General features: G+C 42.8%; 1 protein-coding gene across 2 annotated transcripts; it reads right to left on the bottom strand.

The window, feature by feature from the left end:
* Nucleotides 1-606: 606 nt before the first annotated feature.
* LOC311131640 (ran-binding protein 3-like) lies at nt 607-24,570 on the bottom strand. Of its 2 annotated transcripts, XM_084164737.1 has the most exons (17): nt 24,526-24,568; nt 23,059-23,140; nt 11,339-11,394; nt 11,141-11,177; nt 10,937-11,023; nt 10,770-10,844; nt 10,518-10,583; nt 9,883-9,978; nt 9,601-9,710; nt 4,604-4,689; nt 4,389-4,464; nt 4,154-4,250; nt 3,857-3,981; nt 3,533-3,653; nt 3,158-3,300; nt 1,899-2,085; nt 607-1,376 (listed from the first exon to the last, which is right to left on the bottom strand). In XM_084164737.1, exons 2-17 carry the CDS (start codon nt 23,072-23,074, stop codon nt 1,330-1,332), a joined length of 1,425 nt encoding a protein of 474 aa, XP_084020863.1. In that variant the 5' UTR covers nt 23,075-23,140; nt 24,526-24,568; the 3' UTR covers nt 607-1,329. The 2 variants fall into 2 exon arrangements, with proteins under 2 accessions (XP_084020863.1, XP_084020862.1); XM_084164736.1 differs by lacking the exon at nt 23,059-23,140 and having other exon boundaries at nt 24,526-24,570.
* Nucleotides 24,571-24,577: the final 7 nt, after the last annotated feature.

Genomic DNA, 24,577 nt, shown 5'->3' with positions numbered 1-24,577 from the left:
AGACTATTGATGAGAAACTATGTACTTGTAGTCTTCCTATCCTGTGTGGGTAGAACCACCTGTTCCAATGCCTATAGCTCTTTGAATAAAATGGCAGCATTAGCTGTTCTGAGAGCGCATTTTGTAGGGTTTTGGGGTCAAACCCATTTAGGATATATGTAAATAACGATAAAAAAAAAAAAATGCCAAACCTCGAACCTAGAAGTTAATATATTGGTCTTTCTGATGGTATGAAAAAATATAGGGAAAAAATGTTTGCAATGATCGTGGTTGTTTCAAACAATGTCTGTGTAACTTATTTAGAGCAAACTAAGTAAAAAAAAATGCTTACTCCTCAAATAAAATTGGTTTATTCAATATATATTTGGGAAGTTGATATCTTTTCAGATCCATCTAAAAATGTTTATCTTTTTGAAACAAACAAATCTAACAACTATATTTAGGGAAAACTTTGGGGTCATGGAGCAAACCGGTTGTAAAACTAGCTTATCTGCAAAATGGGTTCATTTTCGGGTAAACTTCAAAATCAAAGTCGATATATCAACTATCAATAAAAACGTATGTACCAATAATAATAATAATCATAATAATGAACACAAGTCAACTCCATTATTAAATGGAATTCTTTATTAAATCATGTATGGCTACGAACGTCAAAGCAGGTGTTTGCACAAGGGCTTCTATTTCAAATGATTTGTGGTCAAAAATAAAATATAATGTTGACTACATACTAAAAACTAACAGTGGCCACAGGAGGTAACAATGGACTAATAATACAAATAAAACTTGAAGTAAGAGTTCATACACTCTTCAATGACAGACAACTCAGTGAAATAAAAAAAGATTTTATAAACTATTATTTGCTAGGCAACTAGATCTTTACCTCTATGAACAAAATACAAGCCCCACTGGATTTGAAGTGCCTGAGGTCTGTTCTCTTACAAGGTGGATAAAGAGGTCCCACTTTTAACGGCAAACTCTTTAGAATGTACTTACATCGGCGAGAGAAGAAAACTGCTTTCTCATTCCCTCTTGCACCGTCTCACTCATCAATATGATGAGCAACAATTCACAAACTCCAAAAAATATATTTTTTTCAGTTCTATAGGTAAAAAAAAGAAGAAAGAAAAAAAGAGCATCCATCCCAGATATACTGTGAATGCAGAGAGACTGAACTGCACAGAGTTAAGTTAGTAACACCTGCATAGGATCCTTCCTGGAGCTCCACTGTGACCTCGGACCCTTGGGGAAATGCTGGACTGAGGTGTCCGTGGAGGTGCCTGTAGGGGTCCTGACTGCAGCGTGTGGGCACATTGTGGGGGGCAGGCGCTATGAGGACCCACTCCCACTCCCGCTGGCCTGGACCTCTGGACCATCTGGGGAGAGGAGAGACAGGTCTGGTGAGTGATAGGCTAGGGGCAGTCCAATGACAGTGTTTTAAATTACATTCTTGGACTTTTTGAATGGGCCAGATGTTGTAGCTTGAATCAAATAAGACAAAATCCATGACAATTGACAACATCCAAGGAAAAAGTACAAGGGTAAAAAGTCCCATTCAAAGATCCCCAGATAACTTCCTTGGACCCCCAGATAACCTCTTTGGAACATCAGCGGGGGTGTCCAAGATCACTTACTTGGACTTTCAAATATGTTAGTTAGATCGTTAGGGGGCATGTCTAGATGACCTTTTTGAACCCCCAGATAACTTTTATGGACCATCGATAGGGGTCTCCCAGATCACTTCCTTGGAACACCAAATAACACTTTTGGACTATCACTTTGTCCAGATATCATCGTCTCACTTTTTTTTAACAATCACAGTAAGAGGACTTCAGATTAATTTGGGGTGATTGGATCAGTTTGGGTAACAGTTAGGCTAAAATGGTTCTATAGTTTACCTGTGGTGTTGGCAGTGGGTGTGAGCGGTTCGTCCTCATCACTATCCTCCTCGTTAGACTGGGGGTGAGGGATGTGGCCGTCTGGAATGGGGACCCGGGGCTCTGGCTCCTGGTCTGAGCGGCTCCGCAGTGCCAGGATACGGTGATGCAGCGCTGCGTACAGCTGACCTGTGTCCTTAGAGCTCGCCTGGAACAGACACATAACTAACTCATCAGTACTATACAGGAGGTCCTGGCAGTGTTAGATATACTAATCTATTACCATGTAATTATAGTGTAATTACTAGGGGAAATATTTAACTATTAGAATATGATTTTTTTTCCCAGATACCCGGATAGTTGAAATTCAAAGAAAATTCATGCTTTTGAATCTCGACCAATCTGAATGACGCAAATGGACATGGCAGTGGTAAACAGCGGACATTTGCTTTTCTCCGATAGTTTGGCTAGCAGCAACAGAGATAGAGAAGTCAGATTTTCACCATGATATAACTTATTCTGTTATAAAAAGGTTATCTGGTGAGTGTTTTGCATTGATCTGTGTCAGGTATTGTGGAAACTCCATTAGGTGAGTGCCTGTAATTGCTATCTGAAGTGGGGAAAATAGCATACCGATGTCAGGGCAGCCTGGAGGGATAAATGCGCAGCAGTAGCTCAAAGTACAGTTAAAAAAACAACATTCAAAAGTTTGTTGTTTTATTAAATGAAGAATTTCAGATGTCATGGTATATCCTTCTAGATAAAAATGTCACATGGATAATTTTATTTAGACAAAGTTTTTTCATTGTTAAAATAGGCCTACCATTTTTTTCTCCTAAGATGAACACTCACTCAAGTAATCACAAACTAACGTTGGTTCGCATATCAGGATATTGTCACGACTTCCGCCGAGGCTGCCTCCCCTCCTTGTTCGGGCAGGCTTCGGCGTTCGTCGTCACCGGCCTTCTAGCCACTGCCGCTCCATATATCATCATTCCATGGAGCTACTCTCCCTTTGTATTGCTGGGGTAGATATTTCCCCTGTGCCTGTATATTGTTGGAGTATCCCGTATCGTGTATTGCCAGGGTAGATAGTTTCCCCCTGTGCCTGTTTTCGTGTGTCGCTATCCAGCGCATTTGTGTACGACGGAATAAACTCTGTATTCGGTGATTTACCCTCCTGCGCTTGACTCCTTCTAGCACACTCATCACAGATATTCCAATAACCGTGCCCATCCCTAGTAATTACTATGTAATAAGTAATGTCGTCTTACTCGTACCGATATGAGGAAGACCTTGACCCCCTGGTCCTCAGTGTCCATGGCTGTGATCCGGACGCTCTTCTCGCTGGCCTTATCCGTCTGCATTTGGGGCCACAGCTTGGTGTTGAGGATCAGACGCAAACTGCCCTGGGTCCTCATCACTACAGGGCCAGAACAGCACAAACTCAGGTTATATACAATGCATATAATAAGCAATATAATACATTCAAATGGGAGTTGCGTTTTGACAGATGTACAAAAACAACTCCATAGTATCATACGATGCAATCCAGGGTAGTGCGGCATGACAGTAAGGTGTATTTGGATTTTTAAATGCACTAAATGGTTGATTCGATTTGATTCAACAGTGTTATGCCACTGTAATGACTGTACCTAGCCTGGACTGTAACGATCCCTCCTCTGTGGAGGCCATATCATTAAGCCTCAGTAGTCCTCTGCCTCTCTCCACCCAAGACTGGGATGCTTTGTCAAACACAAACAACTTGCATTGGACCTGAGACAAAAAACATGCCATTGTCAGATGAATGACCATGGACGATTTCAGCCTATTTCCAACCCTGTCTGAGGAGAAATGTAAACACAAAACTACAATGGGTAACTTTAAATCAACAATTGCTAAATGTCCTGGTGAAGTAAATTGAACGTTACTGTAAATATACTGGCATTGAACAACAAACAACCAGAGCTTTTGCATACCTGTAGAACATTACTCTCCGACTCCTCTCCAGTTCTGACCTCTACCTTCTCTAACAAACACCTCTTGGCTGTGGCTTTGGTGTAGGCTGCTGCCGACTCCTCCAAAGACTCTGTCACATTGGTATCTGCAAAGAAGAGAACCACAAACCCATTTGAAAATGAACAGCAAACAAGAAGGACACTTTGGACATCTGAAAATAAGCCAGTGTCTCCTTTCTTGGATTGCCATTATTATATGGGCTTAGTAACATAAATTCCATATTTTTTCATATGCAGTATGTTCTTTTCTCTGCCCACCTTTGTCGGGGCTGCTGTCCTGTGAGGGTGGCTCACATGGCGGGGCGGCAGGGGGATCTCTGCTGCCCTCTGCTGCCTGCTCACATTTCGGCGGACTCTGCAGAACAAGAATGTAATACAACATGCTTTAACACAACTTTGTGGATCCCATCTTTAGTTGGCAGGGGGACAAATGATAGAAAAACCACAGACATAACAGATGAGTAGATTAGCCTCACAAAACAACACGTCTCACCAGGACACGATCCAACATGTTCTGTCCAAACACAAACTTAGCCCCGTCGTCGGTGTTGTTCTCAGCCTTCTGTAAGCTGGGTGGGAAACATACAGAGGAAAGGATGTTATAATAATAATAATAATAATAAGATTATAAAATTATGATAAAATAGTAGTCTAATAAAACTGATGACTGATAATATCCATTAGAGCCAGAATCCATGAGAGACTAACCTGGGAGTGCTTCTATACTGTAGGAAATAATTGGTTTCCCCTGATTCTGCTGACAGAGAGCCTTTCTTGTCACTGCTTTCCTCAACCTAGACCAATGGGGAAAAAGGTCATGATCAGACAAATAATAACAAAAGAACATACAAACTCACGTAATAGAGCATGCAAGGCCACAAAAGGCTGCTATATTTCAGCAATAAGGCCCGAGGAGGTGTGGTATACAGCCAATATACCACGGCTAAGGGATGTTCTTACGCACAACGCAATGCGGAGTGCCAGGATACAGCCCTTAGCCGTGGTATATTGGCCATATACCACAAACCTCCCGAGGTGCCTTATTGCTATTATAAACTGGTTACCAACGTAATTAGAGCAGTAAAAATACATGTTGTCATACCCACGGTATACGGTCTGATATACCACGGCTGTCAGCCAATCAGCATTCAGGGCTTGAACCAGGGCTGTTGCGGTGACCGTATTACCGCCACACCGGCGGTCACGAGTCATGAAGGCAGTCAAATTCCACATGAACGTTTAGTCACGGTAATTAGGCTTCTCCAAGCTCTGATGCTGCCAATGGTTATTAGTAGCCTACCAAACTTGCTAACTGCCTGGGACTCAGCACTCTATACTCTAATCACTCTGACATCAATGCAAATCTAATCGGAAATCTAATCAAACACTTCATGAGAGCCCATGAGCTCATGTTGCGCAACATTTCTATAGGCTATGCAATTGCGGGAGAAAACAGAGTAATGGCCGCTAATAAAAAGAGGAGGATCCCATCAGCTTTCTATAGGCTAGGCCTAATATATTTATTTCTCAACTTTCCTAATATTAAGCACATTGCTTATATTTACAACAGGAGTATAGCCTACCTGGCTGGCATGAAAATAAACCAAGGGGAAAAGTGTCCTCCATTCGCTATTTAAGTGCATAGATGACATGTATTTTTTCCCACTGCCCCTGTTTCCATACAGGTGCATGATAATGGTCCATTCTAAATCAAAACAAATGTCACACATATATTATTTTGTATATGTAAAGATGAGATTAATTCAAGAATAGTCTGATGGGTGACAATATTAGCCTATCACCTGTGAATTATATATTATCACTTGTGAATGATGCCCAGCATAAGAAACAATGCCTTTTTTGTGTTGACTTGTTCGAATCATAGTCACACACATCATGTAGCCTAGCCCATAGGCCTATACGTTTTAATAAGGTTTGTATCACAACTAAAGTGGTCAAATAACTTCTTAAAATTAAGAACATTAATCTGCTTTACAAGGGGTGTAGAGCCTAACTGGCATATACAGTGGGGAGAACAAGTATTTGGTACACTGCCGATTTTGCAGGTTTTCCTACTTACAAAGCATGTAGAGGTCTGTAATTTTTATCATAGGTACACTTCAACTGTGAGAGACGGAATCTAAAACAAAAATCCAGAAATTCACATTGTATGATTTTTAAGTAATTAATTTGCATTTTATTGCATGACATAAGTATTTGATACATCAGAAAAGCAGAACTTAATATTTGGTACAGAAACCTTTGTTTGCAATTACAGAGATCATACGTTTCCTGTAGGTCTTGACCAGGTTTGCACACACTGCAGCAGGGATTTTGGCCCACTCCTCCATACAGACCTTCTCCAGATCCTTCAGGTTTCGGGGCTGTCGCTGGGCAATACGAACTTTCAGCTCCCTCCAAAGACTTTCTATTGGGTTCAGGTCTGGAGACTGGCTAGGCCACTCCAGGACCTTGAGATGCTTCTTACGGAGCCACTCCTTAGTTGCCCTGGCTGTGTGTTTCGGGTCGTTGTCATGCTGGAAGACCCAGCCACGACCCATCTTCAATGCTCTTACTGAGGGAAGGAGGTTGTTGGCCAAGATCTCGCGATACATGGCCCCATCCATCCTCCCCTCAATACGGTGCAGTCGTCCTGTCCCCTTTGCAGAAAAGCATCCCCAAAGAATGATGTTTCCACCTCCATGCTTCACGGTTGGGATGGTGTTCTTGGGGTTGTACTCATCCTTCTTCTTCCTCCAAACACGGCGAGTGGAGTTTAGACCAAAAAGCTCTATTTTTGTCTCATCAGACCACATTACCTTCTCCCATTCCTCCCCTGGATCATCCAGATGGTCATTGGCAAACTTCAGATGGGCCTGGACATGCGCTGGCTTGAGCAGGGGGACCTTGCGTGCGCTGCAGGATTTTAATCCATGACGGCGTATTGTGTTACTAATGGTTTTCTTTGAGACTGTGGTCCCAGCTCTCTTCAGGTCATTGACCAGGTCCTGCCGTGTAGTTCTGGGCTGATCCCTCACCTTCCTCATGATCATTGATGCCCCACGAGATGAGATCTTGCATGGAGCCCCAGACCGAGGGTGATTGACCGTCATCTTGAACTTCTTCCATTTTCTAATAATTGCGCCAACAGTTGTTGCCTTCTCACCAAGCTGCTTGCCTATTGTCCTGTAGCCCATCCCAGCCTTGTGCAGGTCTACAATTTTATCCCTGATGTCCTTACACAGCTCTCTGGTCTTGGCCATTGTGGAGAGGTTGGAGTCTGTTTGATTGAGTGTGTGGACAGGTGTCTTTTATACAGGTAACAAGTTCAAACAGGTGCAGTTAATACAGGTAATGAATGGAGAACAGGAGGGCTTCTTAAAGAAAAACTAACAGGTCTGTGAGAGCCGGAATTCTTACTGGTTGGTAGGTGATCAAATACTTATGTCATGCAATAAAATGCAAATTAATTACTTAAAAATCATACAATGTGATTTTCTGGATTTTTGTTTTAGATTCCGTCTCTCACAGTTGAAGTGTACCTATGATAACAATTACAGACCTCTACATGCTTTGTAAGTAGGAAAACCTGCAAAATCAGCAGTGTATCAAATACTTGTTCTCCCCACTGTATAAGCAGCGCATGAGTTACAAGTTTGGGGAAGATAATTTTCACCGTAGAAATGCACCTTTATAATAAAAGCATTACATGCGTAATTTAATTTGCGGTGACTTTTGATAATGGTGTTTTCCGCTAATGGAACATTCGCGCTTATAGCCTACTACCATGTGCGCATTGCTGCGCTTATAATGTGAAGAAAAAGCCTAATATTTTATCAACATTTTAAGCTAAACGTTATGATTTGTTGCGTCTGCCACATTGCATAAAAAATGTTTTTTGATGCTAGTGGTTGTATTAATTTGGGATCTATCGCATCCCACAACTGTCCCAGACTATGTTTGGAATATTAATTTCTCGCACAGAATAGGTCGACTTTTGTACTATGCGGGATAGTAGATTGACATAGGCTAGTGCTTTTGCTGTTCGTTAGGTCTACTCATCTTGTTGGCTAATGAAAAGTAAATGTGGACAGTTCTTCCAATATCTTCAATCTGCACCTCGGAATTGGATAAGGATGCGCGCAGTTGCGTCCCCGATGTGTCTGTCTTAACTTGTAGCCTGTGAGAAAGACCCGATCACGTGACTTAGAGCCATGTGAGTGAGAGACGCATCGGATTGCGCAGCACACTCAGGGAGAAGGGCACAACGCAGCATTCCGGGCCACAAAGGGGATGCCGCCGTGAAATGATCAAGTGCTTGTCAAATTGTGAATGAGAGACAATTGGAGTGTGTACAGGCTGCGCAAAAAACAAAGCAGAGCCCATGCCTTTCAAGCAACTTTTTTCAAATCATCATTAGAGTCTTCTCATGCAGCCTTACAATGTATTAAAAATCAAAACATATAGCCCAACGTTTGTAGAACAACTAAAGTTCCATGAATAACTCTAAATTAAGCATATAGAAGTACCTATTTATTTGTTAACCACTCAACACAGAATAGCCGCATGTGCGCACTGTTCAATTGTATTCTTCATACTATAAAATAATATAAAATAATGCCACGGTGTAGCCCACAGCCATTTGGCATAGCCACATCAGGACTTAACATAAGGACATGCTAAGTATGTTATTATTTTCTTCTGAAATAGACTACATTTTCTTCATATCATGCTTCTTTAGACCGTTCTAAAATAAATAATGGATTTATTGTGAAGGTGTAGGCTATATTACATGGATTTATTAGACTTTTTAAAATGGCTTGTAGGGTGTGTGTGGAAGCCAGGAAATGCTAAATGTGTTTATGTTAATTAACGGTCAATTACCGTGAGACCGACAGTTATTTGCTTGACAATCACCGGCTGACAAAATGTTGTGACCGCCACAGCCCTAGCTTGAACCACTCAGTTTATAATTTGATTTACCCACACACCTCAATGGGGTGTTGTTAGGTATGAGGCAAAGCCCAGAGCATCTTTGAAACGTATTCTATATGACATGTACTTTAGTTAACTATTCAAATCACCATGGCTCTGTCTTTGACATTCTGACCAAATACAAATGTGGATTCCACAGGAGGATCGGGTTCTCTCCTTTCCTGCTCTCACCCCTCCTGCTCTCACCCCTCCTGCTCTCACCCCTCCTGCTCTCACCCCTCCTGCTCTCACCCCTCCTGCTCTCACTCCTCCTGCTCTCACTCCTCCTGCTCTCACTCCTCCTGCTCTCACTCCTCCTGCTCTCACTCCTCCTGCTCTCACTCCTCCTGCTCTCATCCCTTTTCTTCTCCTTGAAAGATGAGAGCAGGAGGAGTGAGAGCAGGAGGGGTGAGAGCAGGAGGGGTGAGAGCAGGAGGGGTGAGAGCAGGAGGGGTGAGAGCAGGAAAGGAGAGAACCCGATCGTCCTGTGGAATCCACATTTATATTTGGTCAGAATGTCAAAGACAGAGCCATGGTGATTTGGAGCCATGGAGACACATTCATGGAAATTCCATACTGAATGTCCAAGCATAAAACCTTCCTTGTGTCCTGTTGTGTTCTGTGTTGTCGTTAGGAGCTTGATAACTATATAGGTTATTATATGCCACTGTAGAGCCCTTCCAATCGGTGAACATGTAGCTAGCGTGGCGCCCTTTGACCTCTCAGCTTACCTGTGACTTAGCCATATTGTCTGTGGAGCCATCACAGTTCTCTGTGTTGTTCTGGGTGACTGGCAGACCCTCTGACGACCTGTTCACTCCATTTGTACCACTGTTCAAACCTATGAGGACCACAAGAGGAGACTCAGGGAAATTCAAGAAACAGATGTTTTGTCCAAGCACATTGAGATAAAAGAAAGCTGGAACAGAATGGCCATTGCAGAACATAATGAAGTAGTATAGCTGTGAGAGGATCTGAAGACTTTGAGGTTAAGTTTTCCTAAGTGTACTTACCGGTCTGGGTTAGTGATTTGGTGGCCGGAGGGGCCTGCAGTACTGCTGGTCGTAGTACACTACGCTGCTGCTCCTTGGGCTTCTGGCTCGGGACGCCTGCAACACATTATACTTGGCCTAAATATAAGGCTCTGGACAGACCAACCCCAGACAAACAAGGGCCATCTTTTTCTCAACTTATTGTGATGTTTTACATTTACATTTTAGTCATTTAGCAGACGCTCTTATCCAGAGCGACTTACAGTTAGTGAGCGCATACATTCTTTTTTAATTTTTCATACTGGCCACCCGTGGGATTCGAACCCACAACCCTGGCGTTGCAAACGCCATGCTCTACCAACTGAGCTACATCCCTGCCGGCCATTCCCTCCCCTACCCAGGATGACGCTGGGCCAATTGTGCGCCACCCATGGGTCTCCCGGTCACGGCCGGCAACGACAGAGCCTGGATTCGAGCCAGGATCTCTAGTGGCACAGCTAGCACTGCGATTTAGTGCCTTAGACCACTGCGCTACTCGAGAGGTTGTACATTGTTTTTGTGACTGAGCCTGTGTGCTGGAACCCCAAAACCACATTTAAGATTTTCACTCAATGGACAATAAAGCCTCTCTGAAATTGGCAGGAGAGAGCACCCACCTGCACTAGGCGCCTGTCCATGGATCAGAGTGGGAGGCTTCAGGCGAAACCCAACCGTCTTCTCCTCTGTTGACAACAGAACAGAGAAAGATGGAGAAAGAGAGAGGGAATATGAGATTTAAGTTAGGCCAGAACTTTGATTGAGAAAAAGCTAAACATTCTTGTCATGATTCTTCAAGGGTAGTTCTCCTTATCATGCAAATTTCAGGTAGATTGAAAAGGAGATCTTAAGACAACTATTCATGAACTCACCAGGTTCTGAATCTGAATTATTTCCTGTCGGGGACTGACAGAAACTGGATGGCATGAACACATTGTTCTTAGAAACTGCATGAGACAATAAGAAATAACATGAGTACAGACCCTTTCTCCACACACTAACAAAATAATATTTTAATTCAACAAAACGTACAAATTACCTGAATGTGCGGGTGGGAACTGTGTTAGTGACGATGTTCTTTCTCTCTTGGCCGGGGGACAGTAACTACTGCCATCTTTATCAGAGTCTGGAGGAGACAGAATCAGCAAAGATTAGCAAAGTAACTAAAATACAGTAATATAAGATAGACGTGTCACATTTTCCAAAGCACTATAACCTGCTTGGTTATCCTCCTCATCCTTACCTTCTCCATCCTCAGCACTGGACCCTTCTGCTGATCTCTGTTAAGGGTATGACAGAAAACGAGAGAAATAGAGGAGGAAACAGATAGTCAGACACAGAAAACTGAGTGAATTATCCAGTCAGTGTGAAGCCAAGTCTGATTCATAGTCTGATTCACTGTTTCAATTCTTTCAGCAGAGGTGTGAAATTAGTGTCTCACCTTCTGTGCTTTATCTTCCTGGAACACAAACACTGGTGGGGCTATGGCAGGCTTCTCTGCAAGATAAATCATATGTGTCACTGTTGGAGATATAATTTCACAAATCTTTGGGCAAAAGCTTAAAGGGAAAATCCACTCAAAAAATATATTTTGGTATTTTGTTCATTAGTCCACTGTTGTAAAAGTCCCAAAATGTTTTGCATGTCAGCAGTCAATTTTTCAAGATATTGGAATTTCAAGAAGCAAAGTGTCACCGGCCACATCATCAAGATGATGCAAAAAGCATCATTTGAGTGGATTTTCCCTTTAATCTCCTAGAGTCGATGTCCGCACCCCTGTGGAAACCTAATTAACATAATTAAAAACTCCCCACAAAAATCTGGCAGTTTAAGCTAGAAATAGTTTGCTTTGGATGCGTCTTAATCCACCGAAAATCGGTCTTCTCACAAAATCGTCTGTAGCGTCCGAAAGATTTGGCCTACATACTATCATGACCCCTCTATGGAAAGATGAGACTCTCATGAACATGATGGTGTTCTCAGTTTTGCTCTACCCCCACAAGCATCTTGGGACTCGTCTGAAGTTGGTACAGCCAATCTGCCAACTTCTGTCTATAGCGTCCGAACAGTTTGGGCTACACAATAATTCCCCTCTGTGGATAGGTGAGACTCTCACGAGCACGTACATGTCAGTTGTTTTTCTCTATGACGCCCATAGGCCTCACAAGACTCGAATGAAGGTCCCCCGGTACCAGTTGAAAAAAATGAATAGAAGTACAGTGCATTCGGAAAGTATTCAGACCCCTTCCTTTTTGCACATTTTGTTCCGTTACAGCCTTGTTCTAAAATGGATTAAATAGTTTTTTGTCTCCTCATCAATCTACACACAATACCCCATAATGACAAAGCAAAAACAGGTTTTAATAATAATATGCCATTTAGCAGACGCTTTTATCCAAAGCGACTTTTACAGTCAGGTTATACATTTTTGCAAATGTATTACAAATAAAAAACGGAAATATCACATTTACATTAGTATTCAGACCCTTTACTCAGTACTTTGTTGAAGCACCTTTGGCAGCGATTACAGCCTTGAGTCTTCTTGGGTATGATGCTACAAGCTTGGCACACCTGTTTTTGGGGAGTTTCTCCCATTCTTCTCTGCAGATCCTCTCAAACTGTCAGGTTGGATGGGGAGCACAGCTATTTTCAGGTCTCTCCAGAGATTTTCGTTTAGGTTCAAGTCTGTGCTCTGGCTGGGCCACTCACGGACATTCAGAGACTTGTCCCGAAGCCACTCCTGTGTTGTCTTGGCTGTGTGCTTAGGGTCGTTGTCCTGTTGGAAGGTGAACCTTCGCACCAGTCTGAGGACATGAGCATTCTGGAGCAGGTTTTCATCAACGATCTCTCTGTACTTTGCTCCATTCATCTTTGCGTCGATCCTGTCTAGTCTCCCAGTCCCTGCCACTGAAAAACAACCCCACAGCATGATGCTGCCACCACCATGCTTTACCGTAAAGATGGTGCCAAGTTTTCTCCAAATGTGACGCTTGTCATTCAGGCCAAAGAGTTCAATCTTGGTTTCATCAGACCAGAGAATATTGTTTCTCATGGTCTGAGAGTCCTTTAGGTGCCTTTTGGCAAACTCCAAGCGGGCTGTCATGTGTCTTTTACTGAGGAGTGGCTTCCATCTGGCCACTCTACCATAAAGGCCTGATTGGTGGAGTGCTGCAGAGATGGTTGTCCTCCAGGAAGGTTCTCCCATCTCCACAGAGGACCTCTGGAGCTCTGTCAAAGTGACCATCAGGTTCTTGGTCACCTCCCTGACCAAGGCCCTTCTTCCCCAATTGCTCAGTTTGGCCTGGCAGCCAGCTCTAGGAGAAGTCTTGGTGGTTCCAAACTTCTTCCATTTAAGAATGATGGAGGCCACTGTGTTCTTGGGGACCTTCAATGCTGCAGAAATGTTTTGATACCCTTTCCCAGATCTGTGCCTCAACACAATCCTGTCTCGGAGCTCTACGGACAATTCCTTCGACCTCATGGCTTGGTTTGTGCTCTGACATGCACTGTCAACTGTGGGACCTTATATAGACAGGTGTGTGCCTTTCCAAATCATGTCCAATCAACTGAATTTACCACAGGTGGACTCCAATCAAGTTGTCGAAACATCTCAAGGATGATCAATGGAAAATTGATGCACCTGAGATCAATTTTGAGTATCATAGCAAAGGGTCTGAATACTTATGTAAATTAGGTATTTCTGTGTTACATTTTTAATTAATTTGCAAAAATGTCTAAAAACCTGTTTTCGCTTTGTCATTATGGGGTATTGTGTGTAGATTGATGAGGAAACATTTTTATTTATTCAATTTTAGAATAAGGCTGTAACGTAACAAAATGTGGAAAAAGTGAAGGGGTCTGAATACTTTCCGAATGCACTGTTTATATGGAGACAGTTTAGTGCCAAAAATAACGGGTTAAATACATTTTTTAAATTTTTTTAAATATAATAATGTTTCCTGATCTTTCTTATCTCTCTCAAATATAGGACACAAACTTCCTTTAGATTTTTTTGTTGTTCCATTTAGTGAATCTGTTATTCAATGCGTTTGTATGGGCTAATAACAGTAAGGCCAAATAATACTTTTTTTTGTATTTTCTTTTGATACTTCAAGGGGTCTTAAAATTCCAAATCAAATAGCTAAATGTTCTTGGTATTCCACATAGCTTAGTAGAACCCCTTCCCGCCCGGGATGGTTTTTCAATACCGTCAATACCGTTTAAACTATTAGAAGTTTTTTAAAAATAAATTTGAATATTTGTAGCTACTTTTTAAATATCTGCAGTCCATGTGTGCAATACGTTAGGAGATAAAGAACATTGCGTTCTTCATTTCACCTGTCACATTATTAAAAAGCTTACGGTAGTCCCCAGTCACGTCTCATATGGTGTTTGTTTACAAGCACACATTAATGAAAGACCGGAGCGTTGTGAGTCACTCACTGTTGTGCAGCATGCGCCAGGTGATCTACAATATATATACAAAGTCTGTGGACACCCCATCAAATTAGCGGATTCGGCAACACTCGTTGCTGACAGGTGTATAAAATCGAGCACACAGCCATGCAATCTCCATAGACAAACATTGGCAGTAGAATGGCCTTACTGAAGAGCTCAGTGACTTTCAACGTGGCATCGTCATAGGATGTCACCTTTCCAACAAGTCAATTCGTCAAATTTTTGCCCTGCTAGAGCTGCCCCGGTCAACTGTAAGCACTGTCATTGCCAAGTGGAAACATAGGAGCAACAACAGCTCAGCCGGACATATTCAATCTCTCCCTATCCCAGTCTGCTGTCCCCAAATGCTTCAAGATGGCCACCATTGTTCCTGTACCCAAGAAAGCAAAGTTAACTGAACTAAACAACTATCGCCCCGTAGCACTCACCTCTGTCATCATGAAGTGCTTTGAGAGACTAGTCAAGGATCATATCACCTCTACCTTACCTGCCACCCTAGACCCACTTCAATTTGCTTACTGCCCCAATAGATCCACAGACGATACAATCGCCATCAATCTGCACACTGCCCTATCCCACTGCTCTAAGAGGAATACCTATGTAAGAATGCTGTTCATTGACTATAGCTCAGCATTCAACACCATAGTACCCTCCAAGCTCATCATTTAGCTCGAGGCCTTGGGTCTGAACCCCGCCCTGTTCAATTGGGTCCTGGACTTCCTGACGGGTCACCCCTATGTGGTGAAGGTAGGAAACAACACCTGCACTTCACTGATCCTCAACACTGGGGCCCCACAAGGCATCAGAAGGTGAGGTCAGTACAGGTGCATCAAAGCTGGGACAGAGAGACTGAAAAACAGCTTCTATCTCAAGGCCATCAGTCTGTTAAACAGCCATCACTAGCACATTAGAGGCTGCTGTCTATAGACATAGACTAGAGATTACTGGCCACTTTAAGAAATGGAACACTAGCCACTTTAATAATGTTTACATATCTTGCATTACTCATCTCATATGTATATACTGTATTCTATACTATTCTACTGTATCTTAGTCCATGCCGCTCTGACATCACTCGTCCATATATGCATATATTCTTAATTCATTCCTTACTTAGGTGTGTATTATATGTTGTGAAATTGTTAGATATATCGGTAAGCATATCGGAATCGGCCGATATTAGCTAAAAATGGCAACATCGGCATCGGCTCTATGTATAGTTTAACGTCGACGTGCAAAACCGATGTCAAAGCTGACGTGCATACCTTGTATAATGTGGGTAGATGACGTAATGACGCTATGAAAAATACAGCGCTACACATGCAACACAGCATTCCTAACCTAGCCCACAATGTCTGCTGTGTGGATCTATTTGGAAGTTTCAAAGGAAGATCACAAAAAGGCCATATGCAACGTTTGTGCTGCTATTATTTCCCAAGGAGTGGAGAAAGTGAAATCTTTCAAAATCACAAACCTAATTACTCATTTGAAAGGGCATCACCCCCAGACGTTCAGCGACTACTTAGAACAAAAGTAGAAAAAAACTAAGCGCACACTTCCAACAACTAAACAAGTTCAAGTCGAGCAGTCATTTGAAAGAGTAAGAACATTTCTGTGAGACAACTCAAAGGTGAAATCCATTAACGCCAAGATAATGGAATTCATTGCCCTTGACAATCAACCGTTCTCTGTCGTGGATGATGTTGGCTTTCGCCGACTGGTCAAGCACCGGTACACACTACGAAGTAGGCGCTATTTTTCAGATGTTGCCCTACTGGAGTTACACAGTATTGTTGAAACGCACATCCATGAGCTACTTGCTATGGGCGTCACTTCTATTAGTTTCACGACTGACATTTGGACCAGCGATGTCAGCCCCATGAGCATGCTGAGTCTGACAGCACAGTGGGTCGACGAGGATTTCGTACTGAGCAAAGCCGTATTGCATGCTCAAGAATGTGCTGGTTCTCATACCTCTGCTGCCATTTCAATGGCATTAGAGAACATGTTTGAAACTTGGAAAATCCCCAAGAACAAAGTACACGCTGTGCTACGTGATAATGCATGTAACATGACAAAGGCTATGGAAGAACGCGGAGTCGCCAGTTTGCCATGCATGGCACAAACGCTGCAACTGGCTGTGAACGAAGGTCTTTTGGCCCAACGCAGCATATCTGACACAGTTGCAACAGGTAGGAAGACAGTGGGTCATTTTAAACACTAACAGCCTGCATACAGCCACCTACAAGCAATACAGGAGCAGCTTGGAGTGAAAACGAAAAGGCTTAAGCAAGACTTTTCCACCAGATGGAACAGTACTTTTTACATGATGGAGAGCCTGCTGGAACAAAAACAAGTGCTTGGCGTGTACGCAGCCGACTATGAGTTACCAGCAACAATCAGTACAAACCAGTGGACTCTCATTGAAAACATGAACAGACTCCTAGCTCCATTCGAACAACTGACTCGAGAAATAAGCTCATCAACTGCGTCCGCAGCAGACGTGATACCCTCTGTCATGGCATTGAAACGCCTGCTCAACAAAACTGCCGACACAGACCGTGGGGTTAAAACTCGCAAAAGTACTCTACTAGAGGCTGTGAACAAGCGATTCGGTGGCATTCTCTCTGAGCCTCTTTACTGTGTCGCCACCATGGTCGATGCTAGGTACAAGGACTGCTACTTCGATGCAGACAAGAAACAGGGTTTACGTGAAATGTTAACAGACACAGCTGGACAAGATGGAAACGGACACAGTGACAGTGCACACCGAGGAAGAGGACCCATGACAGAAGAGGCCACGGACAGACAGAGCTGAAACTTCATTGCTTGACATGTATGATGAAATCCTGGTTGAGAATGGAACGACTGAACAAAGGAACAACAAAACAGCACAGCAAGTAAGTGAAAGAAGTAGGTTTTGATGATGTTTTACTGGAAATGGGGACATATGTAAATGCCAACAAAATAACATTTTGGTCAGTGTGTGTTTCTCTGTGAGAGAGCGACGCGTTGTATTTTCATTTTCTGTTACTACATCAGCCAACATTTGCCAATGTTGATCTATGCCTAATGATCCTTTGGAATGCAAGAATAATGCAATGTTGTATTAAATGTACTAACCCCTCCCCCTTCCCATTATTTTTAGATACTAGCACACCTGACAGATCCTATTATTCCCAGGAATGAAGATGCACTTGGATACTGGAGAAGTAACAAGCACCGTTTCCTCATCCTAGCTGAAGCTGCCCGCAAGTATCTTGGTGCTCCCTGTACTAGTGTGGACAGTGAGCGCCTTTTCAGTGCAGCTTCACACATTGTAGACGAAAAAACAAACAGACTCTCCTGACAAAGCTGAGCAGGTCCTCTTAGTGATGAAAAACCTCCCCCAAATGTTAAAATTGTAAACGGGCAGTCATATTGTAACCCAGACATCTTAAGTCACTGGAAGAAAATAAGGCCAAAGGCTTTTCTGTTGTTTATTCATGGCTGGTATAGGTCAAGATTTTAATTTAAAACTAAGCTTTTTTTTTTTTTCTAAATGAAAGATGAGATATATACAGTGGGGGGAAAAAGTATTTAGTCAGCCACCAATTGTGCACGTTCTCCCACTTAAAAAGATGAGAGAGGCCTGTAATTTTCATCATAGGTACACGTCAACTATGACAGACAAATTGAGAAAAGAAATCCAGAAAATCACATTGTAGGATTTTTTATGAATTTATTTGCAAATTATGGTGGAAAATAAGTATTTGGTCACCTACAAACAAGCAAGATTTCTGGCTCTCACAGACCTGTAACTTCTTCTTTAAGAGGCTCCTCTGTCCTCCACTCGTTACCTGTATTAATGGCACCTGTTTGAACTTGTTATCAGTATAAAAGACACCTGTCCACAACCTCAAACAGTCACACTCCAAACTCCACTATGGCCAAGACCAAAGAGCTGTCAAAGGACACCAGAAACAAAATTGTAGACCTGCACCAGGCTGGGAAGACTGAATCTGCAATAGGTAAGCAGCTTGGTTTGAAGAAACCAACTGTGGGAGCAATTATTAGGAAATGGAAGACATACAAGACCACTGATAATCTCCCTCGATCTGGGGCTCCACGCAAGATCTCACCCCGTGGGGTCAAAATGATCACAAGAACGGTGAGCAAAAATCCCAGAACCACACGGGGGGACCTAGTGAATGACCTGCAGAGAGCTGGGACCAAAGTAACAAAGCCTACCATCAGTAACACACTACGCCGCCAGGGACTCAAATCCTGCAGTGCCAGACGTGTCCCCCTGCTTAAGCCAGTACATGTCCAGGCCCGTCTGAAGTTTGCTAGAGTGCATTTGGATGATCCAGAAGAGGATTGGGAGAATGTCATATGGTCAGATGAAACCAAAATATAACTTTTTGGTAAAAACTCAACTCGTCGTATTTGGAGGACAAAGAATGCTGAGTTGCATCCAAAGAACACCATACCTACTGTGAAGCATGGGGGTGGAAACATCATGCTTTGGGGCTGTTTTTCTGCAAAGGGACCAGGACAACTGATCCGTGTAAAGGAAAGAATGAATGGGGCCATGTATCGTGAGATTTTGAGTGAAAACCTCCTTCCATCAGCAAGGGCATTGAAGATGAAACGTGGCTGGGTCTTTCAGCATGACAATGATCCCAAACACACCGCCCGGGCAACGTAGGAGTGGCTTCGTAAGAAGCATTTCAAGGTCCTGGAGTGGCCTAGCCAGTCTCCAGATCTCAACCCCATAGAAAATCTTTGGAGGGAGTTGAAAGTCCGTGTTGCCCAGCGACAGCCCCAAAACATCACTGCTCTAGAGGAGATATGCATGGAGGAATGGGCCAAAATACCAGCAACAGTGTGTGAAAACCTTGTGAAGACTTACAGAAAACGTTTGACCTGTGTCATTGCCAACAAAGGGTATATAACAAAGTATTGAGAAACTTTTGTTATTGACCAAATACTTATTTTCCACCATAATTTGCAAATAAATTCATAAAAAAATCCTACAATGTGATTTTCTGGATTTTTTTTCTCATTTTGTCTGTCATAGTTGACGTGTACCTATGATGAAAAGTACAGGCCTCTCATCTTTTTAAGTGGGAGAACTTGCACAATTGGTGGCTGACTAAATACTTTTTTCCCCCACTGTAGCAGTTTATGACAGCCTAGAGACAGTAATTTTTTCAAGCAGTTAAAGCTAAAATAATTAACAGCATTTTAGTTTAAACCAATATTTATTTCAAAGCATTTTTAAGTTTCTCCATACAGTCAAGATTGGATAGTAAGACGAGCCACCAACAACTTAACCATCTTTGTAATGTGGGGCAGCTAAAATATTAGTGTCATGAATATCTGTTGTGCAATAAAATACATTCATGGATTTGTCATTTTTATAATTGACAAGTTATTAAACAATCTGTTCATAACTGAACATATGACACTTTGTTTCAACTATTTAACTGTACTGGAATGCTTAAGAGGCCGCTAAAACTTTAAATATCGGATATCGGTATCGGCCAAAAATGTCATATCGGTGCATCCCTAGATACTACTGCACTGTCGGAGCTAGAAGCACAAGCATTTCGCTACACCCGCAATAACATCTGCTAAACACGTGTATGTGACCAATAAAATTTGATTTGAAGTGGTAGGCAACGCAAGCACACAGAACGTGACCGGCGAGTGCTGAAGCGCGTACCGCATAAACATTGTCTGTCCTCGGTTGCAACACTCCCTACTGAGTTCCAAACTGCCTCTGGAAGCAGTGGAAACGCGTTCTCTGGAGAGATGAATCACGCTTCACCATCTGAACGCTACCTGCCCCAATGCATAGTGCCAACTGTAAAGTTTGGTGGAGGAGGAATAATGGAATGGGGCTGTTTTTCATGGTTCGGGCTAGTTCCAGTGAAGGGAAATCTTAACGCTACAGCATACAAAAACATTCTAGATGATTCTGTGCTTCCAACTTTGCGGCAACAGTTTGGGAAAGGCCTTTTCCTGTTTCAGCATGACAATGCCCCCATGCACAAAGCGAGGTCCATACAGAAATGGTTTGTCGAGATCAGTGTGGAAGAACTTGACTGGCCTGCACAGAGCCCTGACCTCAACCCCATTGAACACCTTTGGGATGAATTAGAACGCTGACTGCGAGCCAGGCCTAATCACCAAACATCAGTGCCCGACCTCACTAATGCTTGTGGCTGAATGGAAGCAAGTCCCCGCAGCAATGTTCCAACATCTAGTGGAAAGCCTTCCCAGAAGAGTGGAGGCTGTTATAGAAGCAAAGGGGGGACCAACTCCATATTAATGCCCATGATTTTGGAATGAGATGTTCGACGAGCAGGTGTCCACATACTTTTGATCATGTATTTGGACTACCGAGTGGCGCAGCGGTCTAAGGCACTGCATCTCAGTGCTTGAGGCGTCACTTCAGACCCCCTGGTTCGATTCCAGGCTGTATCACAACCGGCTGTGATTGGGAGTCCCATAGGGCGGCGCACAATTGGCTCAGCGTCTTCCGGGTTTGGCCGGTGTAGGCCGTCATTGTAAATAAGAATTTGTTCTTAACTGACTTGCCTAGTTAAATAAAGGTAAAATAAAAATAAATGTAGTGTAAATACAGTATGGAATTCACAACTAAATGTTTGCCAGCTGGATATCTTATAACTATTGAGTTAACTGTCTAAAATATGCTGAATGCTCTGCAGTTGTGCATTTGGTTTGCTAATACTTGTATAGTTTAGGTCAGAAACTGAACAAAATGTTTGCAATGTGCTATTTAGCATTTTCTATGGGATTTTCCATGTACTTGTTAGCATTACTAACCTTCGGATTACAGAGTATGAGTGGGGTTTGAAAACAGTGCCCCATGTGTTCAGTGCTGGTATTACCGAATATCCCAGTATGGCACAAGCTCGGTATGAAGGTATGACAATATGGATACCGCCCAAGCCTACATTTAATTATACCGAGCTGACAAAGACCCGCAGGTTAGGCCAAGGCGAAAATGTAACAAGTTTTGTTCAAATGTGCACTTGCTTCACCTCCCCCAGAACACAATAAACCTCAGGGCTCAGGCATCCCAGTCAGTGTAAGTGGACTCCCCTGTCACTGTCAGTACCCACACAGCTTTGATAGTACCCCAGCCAGGACCAAGTAAATCTTCTCCCCAGGCTATAACTCGAACTCTCTATTCATGAGACTTCCCTGAATAGGAGGCTCTAGGCTCTGGCCAGTGTGGCCACTAACCCCAGTCCAGCTGGAATAGCCTGCTATCTGCCACAGCTGAGGAGGGAGACGTGCCAGTTGTGATGGGGTAGGATGAATGGAGGACTGCCAGCCTCAGCAGATGGATTTGAAGGATGATATCAACCCTAGAACGACTCACTGCTGCTAAAATCTGCCCTTGCCTATTTTTAGGGTAAGCCATGTGGATGGGATCTGATTGCGAGGATGTGTGTGTATGACTTTATATAATTTGACTGCCAATGTGTGCGCCTACGGGTGCTTCGGGTCAACATGATGCAACTACACTGGGCTTGACCCAATAAATCAGGCAATAAAAATATAGAAACAAAACTGAAGGCGCTATGGTGAAGGTGATATGGCCATGATAGGGGGAAAATAGCTCAGTTGATAGAGCATGGCGTTTGCAACGCCAGGGTTGTGGGTTTGATTCCCACGGGGGGCCAGTATAAAAAAAAAAAATGTATTCACTAACTGTAAGTCGCTCTGGATAAGAGTGTCTGCTAAATGACTAAAATGTAAATGTAAAATGCAGAACAGAAAGGGCAGCAAAGACATGGTCTGTTTTAGAAGGCTGGGCATGAAAATGTGCTAGCTACTGACACTGAACAGTAAAAGCAGATATAAAAGATAGCTTTTCAATATGTAGGCCTAGTAGCTTGAAGGTTTATGTGGTCAGTTGTCCCCAGCTGAGGCACAAGGCTTTGTGATGGCTTGGCATTGCTCATGTGCCCTCAAGGTGTGAAAGACATGCATAAATGCTTGCCAGAGATGGTGGATGCACACTGCAAGGTTTTTGACTTCTGCATAAATAGGGTTTTACTGATGCCTCCAACCACACCACTGCTATTCTCTGTGATACGGCAATGAAACATTCCCCCTTTTTATAAAAAACTAAAGGAAAATACATGGATTTGCCTTGTCACAAAAGAAGCTCTATGGCATTTAGACTATCAAATGAAGGAAGTGGATCAAACAGACTGCACTTCCTTGATTTAATCTAAATTTGTAACAATGGTGAGTTACACTCGATATAGCCTGCATACTCTAGTCTAGTCTATACGTCTTTGAAATGTAGCCTTTCTGACTAGGCTAGTTCTTTCAGTCTGTTGACATTGACAGAGGAATGTCTGTTGTTAAGTTACAGTAAAGGCTACAATGCAACTCAATCTACTTCATGTAGCCTATAGCCTTAATTCTTTATCATGAGAGTACCTTGCCTAAAAATGAGTGAGGTGACGATTGCTTACATCACTAGAACTCAGGTACTGGACAAGATAAAAGTCCACAATATTGCAACCAAACTACCTTCAACGAGGCAAAGGGGATTTGGAAGGGGAAAAACGGACAAAGATCCACCTTGTACCAAAACATTGTCTCATTAAAAGTTGATTGAGTGCAAACTGGTTGTTTCTGGGTCCCTCACCCACCTCCATATCCACTCACCCTTGTCCTCGTCCATGCTGTCAATTCTGATCCCTACCTCTGGCTGTAACCATCACAAGCTGAACATCTCATATTCTTCCTGCTAAGAACAGAAGGAAAATCAGAAGTGTTTCAGTAAGGGGAACAAGTTGTCATGACCAAAACAACTGATTAATCTTCTCATTCGATTGAAATTGGAAACTGACGGAAATGAATGATGTGTGATAGGCAGGCATGTCTCCAATGACCTCATGCATTGTAAGTAACAGCTGACGAAATGAGAAAGGAATCCAGGACACAGAAGATAAGAGAAGCGAGAGGGGTTTTACATTGAAATGGAATGGGTGTTCTAGTGTCTTTCAATGGAGCAGCTGTCAAGTAGACTAACTCCAGAGACCTCTACCGTGACATTCTGGAGCAAAGAGTGTCTACAGGCATTAATCTCATTAGTCTTCTATTCACATAACGTTTAAGCCTCTTACTTTTGGGATAGCTGCACAACTTCACATCTTCATTAAATCTCACACATTTGAATGAATCTGCATGCACTGAAGAAAAGGTGTTACAGCAAGCCATTGTTATTTTTGATGGTGAAATCAGAAAAAGAAGTCCAGAGTAGAGAGACCGTTGAAGGTTTGAACTTTCGGTAGTTAGCTCTATGTACAGCTCAATTTCTGTATTGGCATCATTCTAGGCATATAAAATAGGTTTGATTTTAAACTGTATAAAAGTCAGTCATTCAAATCCATCTAGCTAAGTACTTTGCAAATCCTGTTATGTAACTAGGCTATCTAGGTTTCTGGTACAGTATTGCTAACGTTATGCATTGAACTCGCAACATTGTCGTCTGTACCTCAATGGGATAGACACCTGTAACATCGAGCAATCAGCAAGGACAAGAACCAGTTGTCTGTAAACAGCACCGCCATGCAAAAAAAACCTGTCAAGTTGGGATATGTTGACCGTGTCTTAACGATAACCTACCTTAATTAGGCGTTTTGACCATAGAAGTCCTAGATAGCTACATGGTGATAGTGGGAGTTTTAAAAAGGCTATTCGAGAAGAGAACATTTCCACCGGTGTTTCCCATGTGACCCAGACAGAGAACTAGATATATATTGTTCGTGCGTTCATGTGCTTGATTTCTAAAATAGATACACACATATTTACAAAAATGCAGATAAATCGGCAGGTAATAATAGTTCACTCACTACAGATGTGATATTTTCACGTCTGACAACTGCCCCCCCCCCCGGGTTGTGCCACACTGTCCGGCCCGCAGACCCCTACTCCCCCCCGTAAAATATAGCAAAGGCCGGGGGCTCTAACGTATGCTGTTTAGTCAAACCGCTGCCTCCAGATCGAGCTGCAGACAAAACGGAGCATTCCCTGCACATCTACTGACAGTCCAGTCGCAGTCTGAACTACATTCACTCACTGTTGTGATTCATTAGATTTGTTTATCTTTCCCAGCGAGCGGTTCCTTACCTTCGTTTGCCAGGTCCGCCATTTTACTTCCTCACTGACACCCACAATACTC

This window comes from Coregonus lavaretus (assembly GCF_964263955.1).
Source record: "Coregonus lavaretus genome assembly, chromosome: 6".
Lineage (NCBI taxonomy): Eukaryota > Metazoa > Chordata > Actinopteri > Salmoniformes > Salmonidae > Coregonus > Coregonus lavaretus.
The sequence above is the reverse complement of the archived record's forward strand: the minus strand, read 5'-3'. Positions and strand labels throughout refer to the sequence as shown.